Source organism: Acanthisitta chloris, unplaced genomic scaffold (assembly GCF_000695815.1).
Source record: "Acanthisitta chloris isolate BGI_N310 unplaced genomic scaffold, ASM69581v1 scaffold35919, whole genome shotgun sequence".
Lineage (NCBI taxonomy): Eukaryota > Metazoa > Chordata > Aves > Passeriformes > Acanthisittidae > Acanthisitta > Acanthisitta chloris.
Genome location: NW_008693734.1, coordinates 1 through 12,623, shown reverse-complemented (window position 1 = coordinate 12,623; position 12,623 = coordinate 1). Strand labels below are relative to the sequence as shown.

The 12,623-nt window shown below is 51.4% G+C and overlaps 1 protein-coding gene across 1 annotated transcript; it reads left to right on the top strand.

The window, feature by feature from the left end:
• Window positions 1-2,938: 2,938 nt before the first annotated feature.
• Window positions 2,939-11,872, top strand: LOC103810264 (selenide, water dikinase 1-like; the record flags this gene model as incomplete). The annotated part of the gene is made up of 5 exons (XM_009083162.1): window positions 2,939-3,194; window positions 5,095-5,198; window positions 9,846-9,953; window positions 10,937-11,091; window positions 11,693-11,872. Coding segments are annotated over exons 1-5 (740 nt in total), but the record flags the coding sequence as incomplete, so codon positions are not given.
• Between the last annotated feature and the right edge of the window lie 751 nt (window positions 11,873-12,623).

The following is a 12,623-nucleotide window of genomic DNA, read 5'->3' as shown; positions in this document are numbered from 1 at the left end:
GCCGGGGGTAGGTACTCCGCGGGGAGCCGAGGGCCAGGCCTCGGGTGTAACGGTTATCGCGCCGTTCGCTGGAAAGCCAGGTCTGGCGCGGGAGGTGTTCGCTCGTGCTGGGTCGCGCTCCTTGCATGCTGCGTGGACTGGCGGGACCGCAGAGCATCGTCAGCTGGAAGGGACGCGCAGGGATCGTCGAGCCCAGCTCCTGGCACGGGACGGCCCCCAGAGCCACAGCGTGCGCCTGACAGCCTTGTCCGGTGCTCCTTGAGCTCTGTTAGGTCAACCCGAGAGCCCTATCCAGACACTCCTTGAGCTTTGTCAGGCTGTGACCACCGAAGCCACCAAGACTGTGTCCTGCAGGGAAGGTTGTTCCCATGGCAGGACACAGTGCAGGACACCAGGACTGTCCTGCAGGGAGGGTTGTTCTTGTGGCAGGACACAGTGCAGGACACCAGGACTGTCCTGCAGGGAGGGTTGTTCTTGTGGCAGGACACAGTGCAGGACACCAGGACTGTCCTGCAGGGAGGGTTGTTCTTGTGGCAGGACACAGTGCAGGACACCAGGACTGTCCTGCAGGGAGGGTTGTTCTTGTGGCAGGACACAGTGCAGGACACCAGGACTGTCCTGCAGGGAGGGTTGTTCTTGTGGCAGGACACAGTGCAGGACACCAGGACTGTCCTGCAGGGAGGGTTGTTCTTGTGGCAGGACACAGTGCAGGACACCAGGACTGTCCTGCAGGGAGGGTTGTTCTTGTGGCAGGACACAGTGCAGGACATCAGGACTGTCCTGCAGAGAAGGTTCCTCCTGTGGCATTCCAAAACACAGTTCCATGCAGCTTTAATCAGCTATTCATTCAAAAGTTACTGTGTTCTCGCCCTGTGGATGTTTTCCCCTAAATTAAATCCTCTTGTTTGTTTCATGATCTGTTTCCAAACAGGGGAAGCCTTGTCTTTACAGTCCTCAAGGCTGCAAAAAAGTTCCCTGTGGCCTCCCCATCCATCCCTGTGTGAGTAGGCCAAGGGTGCTAAGCTTACTGCTGTTCCTGGTTAGATGAAGGAAGATGTTTCCCTAGTGGCACAAGCTGCTTTTCATAAATTCCTGGCATTAATTAGAGCGAAGTGTTAAAAGAGAATGAAGGGAAAAGAGCAAAATCCCCCTCCTTGCAGAGCCTTTGTCTCCCGTTGCTGTTGACAGGTTGTTTTCCAGATGCTATCTTTATTTTGGGTTGGATTGCGACTGCTCAGTGTCTTGCATGGGGAAGACAACGGCTCCAAACTGAATTCATTGCTCATCCAAGACACGTTCTTGTGCCTGGAGTTTGGATTCCTGCCCGAGCCGGGGCCTTGGGACGTTTGTTTGAAGCAAGTGCCACACCTCCGGGGAAGGAGGGAAGGCTGTGTGAAGGGAGGTGGGCTGCACACCCGAAGTTCTCAGTTCCTGCTCGTCAAGCAGTTAATAAGACTTCAAGGTTTGTGGCACAGCTGTGCTTGCTAGTAAGTGCTGTGCAGGGCAGATGCACAGTGTGTGGGATTACTTCACTCGCTGACGTTGGACGTGGTGAGGTCGACTCACTTGCGCTCGGTTTTGCCTTCTCAGCCTGACGAGGAGGTGCCCATCAGTATCAGATCTTGTCAGCACTGCCTGGAGCTCCGTGCTCGTTGCTGCCAGGCAGGATCGTTGCTTTCTAAGAACACCACAGGCAGGTTGTTTTTCAGCAGTTCCTGAAAACGCCTGCACTGAGGAGCGAGCTGCTTGGTGTCACAGCCGGTCCTGTTTAGCAGGCAGTGTCTCGCTCGGGCCCCCGTGTAGCTTTGGAGTGTGGTGGATGTGAGTCAGAGTGGAAAAACGTTCTAAAATTAGACATGCATTGTTAAGGATTTATTAAATGAGTTGCATCAGTGTCTTTTTACATTACCATTTTAACGGGCAGTTCTTTGTGCTCTCGGTATCGTTAGCTGACTAAAAAAGGGCTGGAGAGGCAAGAGACTCTTCTTGTCAGCACTTTTATGTCTGTGCAGACGCTAAAAGGTAAACTGGCATGTTTGCAGGTAAACCAGCCTGCTCAGATCCAGCCTCTTTGTTCTCTGGTTACCTGTGCTAACAGGACACCGGGGCTGTGTCCCCCGAGGAGAACAGGTGCATTGTGGAGTTGCTGCTCCTCACTTCAGGACCAAGGCAGAGCCATGATGTGAGAAGCATCTTAGTTTAGAGATTGTTATATGTTAGTGGCTGAAATGATGGCCCTACAGTGAGCTGGGTACAGACAGATGTGTGTGCTGCAGGACCAGGGCCCAGGGTGCTCCGTGTGCCCTATGACTTCTGTCATTACCTCTGTGTTAAACAAACTTGGTAAGTCTGTTAGATGTTAATGAAAAACTTAGGCAGCCTATCTGGAGAAGAAATGACTTCTCTGGTTTGCCTGGCAGAGTTACAGTTTTAAATCACAGAATCATATGATTTTAGGGGTTGGAATGGACCTTAGAGCTCACCCAGCCCCAAGCCCTGCCCTGGGCAGGGACACCTCCCACCAGAGCAGGTTGCTCAAGGCTCATCCAACCTGGCTGTGAACACTGCCAGGGTTGGGGCAGCCACAGCCTCCCTGGGCACCCTGGGGCAGTGTCTCACCACCCTCACAGGGAAAAACCTTTTCCTATTATCTAGCCTAAATTTCCCTCTTTCAGTCTGTACCTGTTGCCCCTTGTCGTGTCCCTGCAGCTCCTCACTGTCCTCTGCAGCTCCCGAGGTAGGATGAGGAGCCAATCCTCTGCAGTCTCAGGGAGTTGGGCTGGGTGAGAGGTGCACACCTGCCTTAGTGGGTGAGCCGCAGCATCGAGTGCTTTCTCTTTCTTTCAAGTTGCTCTGTGTGGAAGACCTGTTGTCTGGCAGCTCCGAGGAATGCCTAACGTTCCCAATTTGTGTTCCTTTCTATTCTCAGTGAGACTGGTCAGGAGAGAGACTGATCCCGTTGCTCTGGGGCAGGCAGGGCCGGCAGTGTGTGCAGAGAACCATGTCTGTTCGGGAGACGTTTAACCCCGAAAGTTACGAGCTGGACAAGAGCTTCCGCCTGACCCGATTCACCGAGCTGAAGGGCACGGGCTGCAAGGTGCCCCAGGATGTCCTACAGAAGCTGCTCGAGTCTCTGCAGGAAAACCATTTCCAGGAGGATGAACAGTTCCTGGGGGCAGTTATGCCCAGGCTGGGTAAGTGGTGCCACTGGGCACACCTAGTCCCTCCATTGCGGGCGTGGGTTGTTTGATTGGTTTGGAAGTTGTATGTTGCATAATGTATGCACAGCATCCAGAAATCTGAGCAATGAGTCTCCTGCTGTCATTTTTTGGCATCTGGGATACAGCAATAGGGTTTTAATTATTTAACATCCTGCAGTGGACTCAGCTACAAAGGAGGAACACTCAGGAGTGGCCAATGCGATGGGCATGTGCTTAGGTATGAGTCTGCTCCTCCCCTTCCCCAGGAAATGCTGTGCAAACTGAAGTCCTGGCAGTTCATTTCACAGACTCATAGGATTTAGGGGTTGGGATGGAGCTTAGAGATGATCCAGCCCCAACCCCTGCCCTGGGCAGGGACACCTCCCACCCAAGGTTTCCCAAGGCTTCACCCAGCCTGGCAGTGAACACTGCCAGGGTTGTCCTCAGACTGGACTTCAATATTAATACATCACATTTGGGATGTAATGCAGTGAACACAATGAATTTCATTCAGGTAGATGTCTCATAGGTGGTGTTCCCCCTTCCCTCCCCTCCATCCCTGGGTCACAGAGGGAGCCAGAGAACCTCCTTGCCTGAGCTGGCAGGGAGCAAATTGTCTCACAGCTGTTGTTGCTCCTTTCTGTCCCTTTGTTGTTCCGCACACTAACTCTTCTGCTCACCTGTGGAAGCTGCCTGGGAAGGGCTGCCTTCCTAAGACCTCTGTGTTCTTGCAGCTTCACTGTCCCGTTGGTATTTGCACAATGCTGCAGGCAGTAAGGGCAAACAGCCTGCACAGCCACCTGTGTGGGGAACGGGGCAAGCATAGGTATGCTGACACCAGCTGCTGTGCCTCGTGCTGCCAGAGATTAGTGAGTGTGGATTCTGTGCCTAGTGGCTCTTGTGGTTCTGTTTGCTTGCTCAGCCCTGCATCTTCTGTTTCCACTTTGCAGGGCAGAATGCTTTTTTTCCACCCTCAACTCAGGAATATCAATGGGGCATTTATTCTGAAACTACTTAATTATCAGTTGAGTGTCCAATAACCTTGTTTAGAATTGTTTGAACATCACTAATTGTCTGTTAGCAGGCTGACAGGTCTCCACCCATTGTTCTGGCAGAGGTTGAATTCAGTGGGAGATTAGTAAGGCACCCGTGTCCTGGTATAAACAATGGGCATCTTTGTGTGAAACGTCTAAGCTGCAATTGTGTGTGAGGCTGGGCTGGCACCCTGATTTCATATTCCCTGCTGAAGGACACTTCCAGCTTCCTTTATCTCCAAATGGCTGTTTATATGTGTTTTTCTAAATTAAATAAGATGTTCACAGCAGCATTTCAATCTGGCAATTTTCTCTAGCTGTAGTTTGGTGAGGTTTTTTCCTCTTACAAACTTAGAGGCTCCAAACAGTAATGGAACTGCTAATAGATGTTTCTTTTCCAGCTATAGGAAAAGGTAAATAAATAGACTTATGGCATCAGTGTGTAGGTGAGATAATATGTACCAGGAAATCTGTTAGTGAGGGCAGGTGGAGTGTTCAGGTCCTTTTAGAGTGTGCTGTGGTGGTATCCCTCAAACACTTTTTGGGGTAAGTGTGGTGTGATTTGCCTTCCATGCCTTGTGCTTGGAAGGAGTAGGCAGGTAACTGTTGATGGGCTGTTACTCTGCTGCAAAAAGAATGGAGAGCATTGCAGTTCAGTTCTTGCCTTCAGCCATTTACACTTCAGTTCCAACCAGGAGTTTCCCTCTTACTTGTGCTCTGTGTTTCCCGTGGGAGGAATTTGCTGTGTCCATTTAGGCAATGTTGCAGGTTGTATTTCACAGACACTTGTGTAAGTTCTCTTGTTCAGAGCAACTAAGGGCACAGTTCCTCCCCTCACCCATGGCTTTCTGTCATTGCAGGAATTGGCATGGACACGTGTGTTATTCCATTAAGACACGGAGGTTTGTCTCTGGTCCAGACAACAGATTATATTTATCCTATTGTGGATGACCCTTATATGATGGTAAGTTGGCTAAACGTCTTGGCTCTGTTGCTGATTTGTGCTTTTCCCCTGCCAGTCTGCTGGCAGCTTTGACCATTTCTCCTAGACGAGCAGTGCTAGTTGCGTGATTAGCTGAGTTCAGAGTCGTTCCTAAGTACACACTGGGGAAAGGCATGAGCTCATCCTGGAATCTTCCCTGTTGGCCAGGAATGCTGCAGTGCTGCTTGCTATAGGTGATAGCTGGGAGAGCTGCCACTTTTTATTCCAACTTCCCTTCATCTCCTGTTCTGTGGGATTTGGCTCCAAGAGCCTAGGAAGGGGATGATAAAGAGCAGCCTGTGAAGCAGCACAGAGTCAACTCCAGTGAGGAGCAGAACCACTTTGTGACTGGCCTGTCTCGAGGTACTGAAATCACCAGGTAATGTGTTAGGACTGGAAACACCTAAGTGTCAGGAGCTGGCAGCAGCACATGGCAACTTGAGAGAGCTTTGAGAGCACCTTGTTTCCCATCGTGCTGCCTCCTCTTGCATGTGGATAAGGTGAAATGACTTGGAAACTCTGTGCCCTTTGGCTTCGTTCCTTCTGTTAATTCAGGCCATTTCAGTGTGGTGGTCTGTGTGGCAGTGATCAGTGTTGAATTGAACAGAAGATCACAGGGAGATAAATGAACTTTAAAAAAGAGTTTATAAAGCTGCAAGGAAATGTGAAATGAAAGTGAAGAAGTGCCCGAGTTGATGTCCCTGTGGTTTGGACATGTCTCCTTTGCTCTGGGACCTGCGTTTGCCGCCGTTGTGGTGACTCCATGCGCTCCCTGCGGCTGTTGGGTCTCTGTGGGACCTGCCAGGGAGGTCCCACACACGCAGTCTGAGCCTGGCACCAGCTTGGCTCTGGTCCTCAGCATGCTTGCCCAGGTGTGGTGCACACAGGCAGGCCTAGCTCCTTTGGTTTCTGCTCCAGAAACTGAGCAGCCAGAATCTCACACTGGCCTCTGGAGCGTGGAGTTGTTGAGGTCTCCTGAGCAATTTGATTTGAGTGGGGAGCTGTAACGTCGTGTGAGAACTTGTCAGGGATCAGAGGGGAAATGAAAAGTGGGTTTGGAGATCTGTGTTGAAGTTCATCTGAGAAATTCTTTTCCCACCCTGTAACAAAAACTTGTGAGGGACAGCGTGAGAAGGCTGTGGAGAAGGCAGGGGGTTCTGTTTGGAGTCACAAAGGGTCCGAGGTGCTGCAGGAGTGGACCAGAGGAGGTTCAGGCCGGCGTGGTAGGAGTGGGATGTAAATTTGGCCTCGGTCAAGCTTCAGTGGTTGCATCACAGTTAGTCTCTGCTGTGATCCACATGCACCAGCAGCTCTGGTACAGTCTGACTCCCAAGGCCTTCACTTTTCACTCCTTCCCAAAAGCTAACTGAGAACGGGCGTTCTGTCCCGGGCCTGGCAGTGATGGTCCAGCAGGGTCAGAGCTGCTGGGTCCTCTGCTCAGACCTCTCTCTGCTGAGGGCTCGAGTGCCCGAGGGGCAGTGCAGAGTGCCCTTCCCTGGTGGGTTAGAGCACAGTCACAGTCTGCCCCAGGGCTTATGGCTGGTTGCTGTGAGCAGAGGAGTGGTGAGACTCAGGAATGCTGAGTTTGTGTCCAGGCTGTAAAAAGGAGTGTGCTCTGGACTCCTGTGTTCAGGGCAGGCTGCTGCTGCCCTGCTTCCCCAGCTGCTCCTGTCCCTGGGCCAAGCCTGATGTCCCCTGGTCCTTGTTCTTACTACTCTCTCTCATCATTATCACTCATGTGCAGTCCCACTCTGCAACTCGCTCTTCACTCACCTTTCCTAGTCAGTTCCAGTCTGGCTTTGAGCAGGTGTTCTTTGATACAGAGCCTCTTCTTTCTCTGCACAGGGTCTGCCTGCAGCTCCTTGCCTGATCTCTCTTCCTAGCTGGAGGAGAGGGAGCACAGAGGGAAAGCCAGAAGTGCAAATGGCTCCAGGCTGGGTGCTGTGACAGAAGGGATTAGAAAACAGCTGAGGAAGGCAAAACCACGTGTGGACTCAGCTGAACTTCCGATTTCTGCTTCAGAAACAGCTTTCTGTCACTGCCTATTTTAAAACTAAGTTCTGCAGTTACATGCAAAATCATTCGTGCCTCTTCTCCCCTTTTTCCTTCTCTCTGTCCTTGGAAACACTCGGCCCATGTGCAGAATTCCCCCAGGATGTACACCTGTCCAGCACAGGGTTTGTTCACCTGCAGTGGCTGGTTTTTAGAGAGGCTACAAGCAGCTGCAGGTAGGTCTCATCCTGGGAACCAAGGCCCTGGTGACAGGGCTGGTCCTGGGCCCTGTGGTGGCTCTGTGGAGACACCTGGTGAGTGCAAGGGCAGGAAACTGCCTGGTTTGAAAGGACATCCTTCCCCCTCCATTCCAGGAGCCCTCCTGTTGCTCTTTGAAGAAGAGCCTCCACTCAGGGCTGGAGATGTGTGTCTGACTTCTCATGCTGTGCCCTTGCAGACAGGTGTTAGTGTCTGGGGGGACAAAGTGGGCGGGTGGGCTGCAGCACCCAGCCAGGCTGACCCTGGTGTGAGCCTGGGCACACTCTGCTCTTGCAGGCTCGAGACTTCCACTCGGGGCTTTGGGAGTTGGCAAAAGCATTGCTAGACTGACCTCTGCCTACCAGAGCTGTGGTCAGGGTGGTTTGAAAAGTTAATCTGCCATTGCTAGCAGGGCCCCAGCCAGCAGCTTGCTGGGTAAATAGTGAAGATAACACAGGATGGTTTGATAGCTCCTTCCAGGGAAGGGAAGTGGCATGTAGAGACTCAACAGCCATTCTCCATCAAACCATGCAGGACACAGCTTGTTCTTCTCTTAATAGTTCAAGATTTAATGATAAGGCATATTCCAGTTCCACATGTAAGGGATTCCCCTGATGCCACTGGAAGCTCTGGAATTTCTAAACCACTGGATTGTGTGTTGTTGTGATTTGGGGATGTAGTTCCCTGCCATCAGCAACTGAGGTAACTGCCTGAAAATAGTGCTTTATTTTTGCAGATTGTGTCCAATAAGCATGTTGTGTTTATCATGGTACTTCTGGACATTGTGAAAAGCACAGATTTAAAGTCACAAAACCAGATATTGGTTCCTGTCCTGCAGCTGTAAACCTAAAGCAGCTTTCACAGAATGCATGGAGTTTTCCAGGGTAACACAGCAGGATTTATCCTGTCCTCTTGCTGTCCCTTAGGGCACATTCTGTGTCAGGAAGTTCTGCATCTTCATCAGGAAACTTGGTGTCTGGTCCGTGCTGGGTCCATAGCCCAGAAACAGTTAGGGTAGCTAAGCTCATGTGGCACAAGTGATGTCTTCTGAGTCCTGTCAGCTTCCTGACTTCTTGGGGGGATCTTCTGCAGACAGCCTGTTCTGTCTCCTGTGTGAATGTTTGCTGGTGGAGAGACACATACACGACAGGCAGTGAAAGTGCTTGTGGTGAAATTCAGCCCCATCTGGTCACCTGAGCAAGGGACAGAGCAGAAACATCTCTCCCTGCACGAGTGGCAGGGGCAGACACCTCCCACCTCAGCTCAGGGTCTGTGTGCCCCAAGGTGAGGCTCAGCCACAGCCGCTGGGAGCCCTGAGCTCCTTCATCCCTGGCACACACTGTCATCCTCAGGCAGCTCCCAACCCATGTCCGTGCAGAGAGCCCTGGTGTGGCTGTGTCCTCAGGGAGGAGGAGTGCTCTCCAGACTGAGGAGTGCAGACATGGTCCCCAGGGGAGTGCAAGGAGCACACAGCTCTCTCGCCAGGGTCCCTGGCTCCTGTGTGCTCTGGTGCAGAGGAGGTACAGCAATGCAGAGTCACAGCATCACTGAGGGTGGAGGGACCACAATGTTCATCTGGTCCCACCTCCTGCTCCAGCAGGGCCAGCCCAGAGCACATGGCTCAGGGTTGTGTCCAGAGGGGTCTGGAACACCTCAGTGAGGAGAATCCACCACCTCTCTGGGCAATCTGTTCAGTGCTCAGGGACTGCACAGCAAAGAAGTTCTTCCTGTGTTCATGTGGAACTTCCTGGGCATCAGTTTGTGCTGTTCCCTCTTGTTGTATTGGTTCCCCCACTGAGCAGAGTCTGATCCTCCTCTTGGCACCTCCTGTTCATGGACTTGAATCCATTCCTGAGGTTCCTCTCAGTGTCTCTTCTCGAGGCTGAACAGCCCCAACTCCCTCAGCCTTTCCCCATCCCTGAAGTGCCCCAGTCCCTGCCTGGAACATGTTTGAGTTAGCTTCCCAACTGTTGTGAATTCCATACTGTGGTCATCTTCATCAGGATGTGCAGTTTTGTGCTGGGATAAGTTAACGGGAATGTATCAGATGAGGTAAACTGAGCTCGTGATCAAAGATGGACTTTGTTGAGCTTAACTCCAGCCTGTCAGCTTGGGCATCCAGACTGAACTCTGGGATTCCTGCAGTCAGGGAGAGAGTGTGTTGGGGTGAATTCTCCCCACACCTGTGAAGGGCAGGACACCTGCACTTCCGGGTGGCACGTGGCACCAGGTGGGTGCAGCACACCTCTGGCTGTGCTCTCTGGCAGGAGCCTGTGGAACACATCTCAGAGTGCAGACACACTGGAAGTTGTGTTCCTGGCAGGTGTTTAAGCATTCCCCAACAGTCATGCAGATTTTGTGTCTGTCTCTCTCTTTCAGGGCCGGATAGCATGTGCCAATGTCCTAAGTGACCTTTATGCCATGGGGGTCACAGAGTGTGACAACATGTTGATGCTCCTTGGAATCAGCAATAAAATGACAGATAGGGTAAGATTTTTGGCACTTGCTTTTGAAGGAAGGACCCAAACAGCTAAACGTGCTCAGAATGTGTTTGCTTTTAGTGTGTTTTCCCCTCAGAGTTCAAACGCTTTTAACGAAGAGCTGCTGGATTGAATGGCTCAGCTCACAGTACAGGTGGTGCCTCATGAGCACTCTGAGGTCACGTGCTGAAGGTTCAGTTTTCTGTGGCATTGTAATCTGCTACCTTCACCCCCTCAAATGGGGTCCCTGTCCGTGTCCATGCAGGACGAGGCTGCTCCAGGGCACCAAATGGGGTCCCTCGTCCTGTTCTGCTCCAGGGCACCAAACAGGGTCCCTCCCTCTGTCCATGCAGGATGGGACTGCTCCAGGGCACCAAATGGGATCTTTCCCCCTGTCCTGCTCCAGGGCACCAAATGGGATCCCACCCCTGTCCTGCTCCAGGACAGCATCTGATTGCCAAGTCACGTGTCAGTCTGGAGAAAGAATTCTGGGATGCTTTTGCTTTAAGTCACGTGTCAGTCTGGAGAAAGAATGCTTTTGCTTGCTTTTTGTCATTATTATTTCTGTTTTGTGGAGGTGACCAGAATGGGTTTTGCTTTGCTCCAGCCAAAACAGGGCTGGCTATTCTTAGAAGGATGTAAGCTGAAACTTTGCTGCTCCGCAGAGGCCAAGTGCAGCTGAACTTTGCCTCGTGACGCTGCACTGCTGTGGCTGTACCTGGTGACAGCAGCAGCAGAGTCGTTCAGAGTTTCCAGAACTCTGGTTGTTTTATCTGACCTTTGAAGAATGGTTCTTCAGTGTGAGAGTGTCTTTTCCATCCCTGTTACACAGAGCTCTGTAGAGTATCCATAACTCTGGATTCAGGAGGTCAGACTGTCCTAGGGCTTTCCTGCCCTGAGCTGCTTGGCTTGCTGCTGAAAGCCCTGGGCCAGTCTGGAAATGACTAGCACTGCTGTGTATGGAACTCTGACTTCTGTTTTGATCTCTAGGAAAGAGACAAAGTGATGCCTCTAATTATCCAGGGTTTCAAAGACGCAGCAGAAGAGGCAGGAACATCTGTTACTGGTGGGCAAACAGTGTTGAATCCCTGGATTGTGTTAGGAGGAGTGGCCACGACAGTCTGTCAGCCCAACGAGTTCATAATGTAAGTTGAATGGCAGAGCAGTGCTGGCCTGAGCAGCCACATCTCCTGTGCTCCTTTGGAGTTTGAAACAGTGTCCCTTCCCTCCTCCCCACTCCCAGTGTCTTCTCCTGCTGGCAGGAGAGTTAAGCTTCTGATTTTTTAAAGTATTTGAGGCTGTTTTGAACATAAATGTGTCATACTTCTACGTGCTTTTTTAAAGCATCTCCCAGTTAGTCTGTGAGTGGCTGCAGAGCTGCTGTCCTTGCAGCATCTGTGCGTTCAGCAGCAGCTGATCTGAAACCTGCACAGATGAGTTTGCTCCTGCTCCTGGTGCTGGGTGTCATGCCCTGAGTGGCAAAGGTCATTTCCCCCATCCTCTCCTGTGGAGGAGATGTGATTTTGTGTGTGTGACTGCAAACACTGCTCTGATCTGAGAAAGAGGGATTAGCACTTTGCTCTGTAATATTGCATGGCAATGGGTTCCAGAGGGTCACTCTGCAGTTAGCCAGTTTTAACTGTGCAGTGAGATACATGGGGCTGGGGAAATGTAATTATCAGCACTTGTTCCTACACCCTGTGAGAGTCCCACCGTGTAATTAATGTATGAATTCTTTGTTTCCAGGCCAGACAATGCAGTGCCAGGAGATGTGCTTGTATTAACTAAACCCTTGGGAACACAAGTGGCTGTGGCTGTGCACCAGTGGCTAGATATTGTGAGTACACTGCCCGAAGAAAATGGGGAGGAGGGGTGTGAGTTAAAGGTGACCTTCCTCATGCCCTCAAAGGACAAAGTTCAGCTCAGGTGGGAGTGATCTACCATCTCTGTCTCCTCCTTCCTTACCTGCTCTTTGGGAATTGAGGCAGTTTGCTGTTCTGTGCTGGGTGAGCCCTTCTTAACTGCACCCAATCCTGAGCTATCTCCCAGGCCCTGCTGTAACAGTTTGCTAACAGAGCTACAGACGAGTGCCGTGGGTGAAGCTGTGCCCTGCTCCACGTGCCAGAGTGACTGGCAACACTTACTGGTAGCACTTGGGCCACGAGTGCTGTCTGTGGCCAGGAACTCTGTGCTCATGTGCGTGGAAATGTCTCCGTGTCTCACATGCATTTCCCCATGCAGTCAGTGAGTGTTTCTGCAGCTTTGTGTGTGCAGACACTTCCATCTGTTACTCCAGGCAGAGATGTAACTACTGAACTGAAAAGCGACTGCAGAATTGGCATCTGCTGATGCTGTCTGGCTCCCAGAAAGTGTCTTCGGGATTATAACTGCTCAGTTCACACTTTACAAAGATGCATCTCTTCTACTTTTGGGACTACTGAGCCAATAGACTGGCAGTGGAGGGAGCTGGAACCCACTTCAGTTTGGCTCTTGGCCACTGCATTGTCAGATGAATTCTAATTACACAACTCATGTTAGAAAAGTGGGAGAGAACCAACTCTGCCCTGATCGAGTGCCCAGGTGTGAATGACAGTGCTTAAAGCTGCTCCAGGTGTAACAGACAAGTCAGTTGTAAAGGAATTATGTGCCATTAGAATCACAGAACCATCAGGGCTGG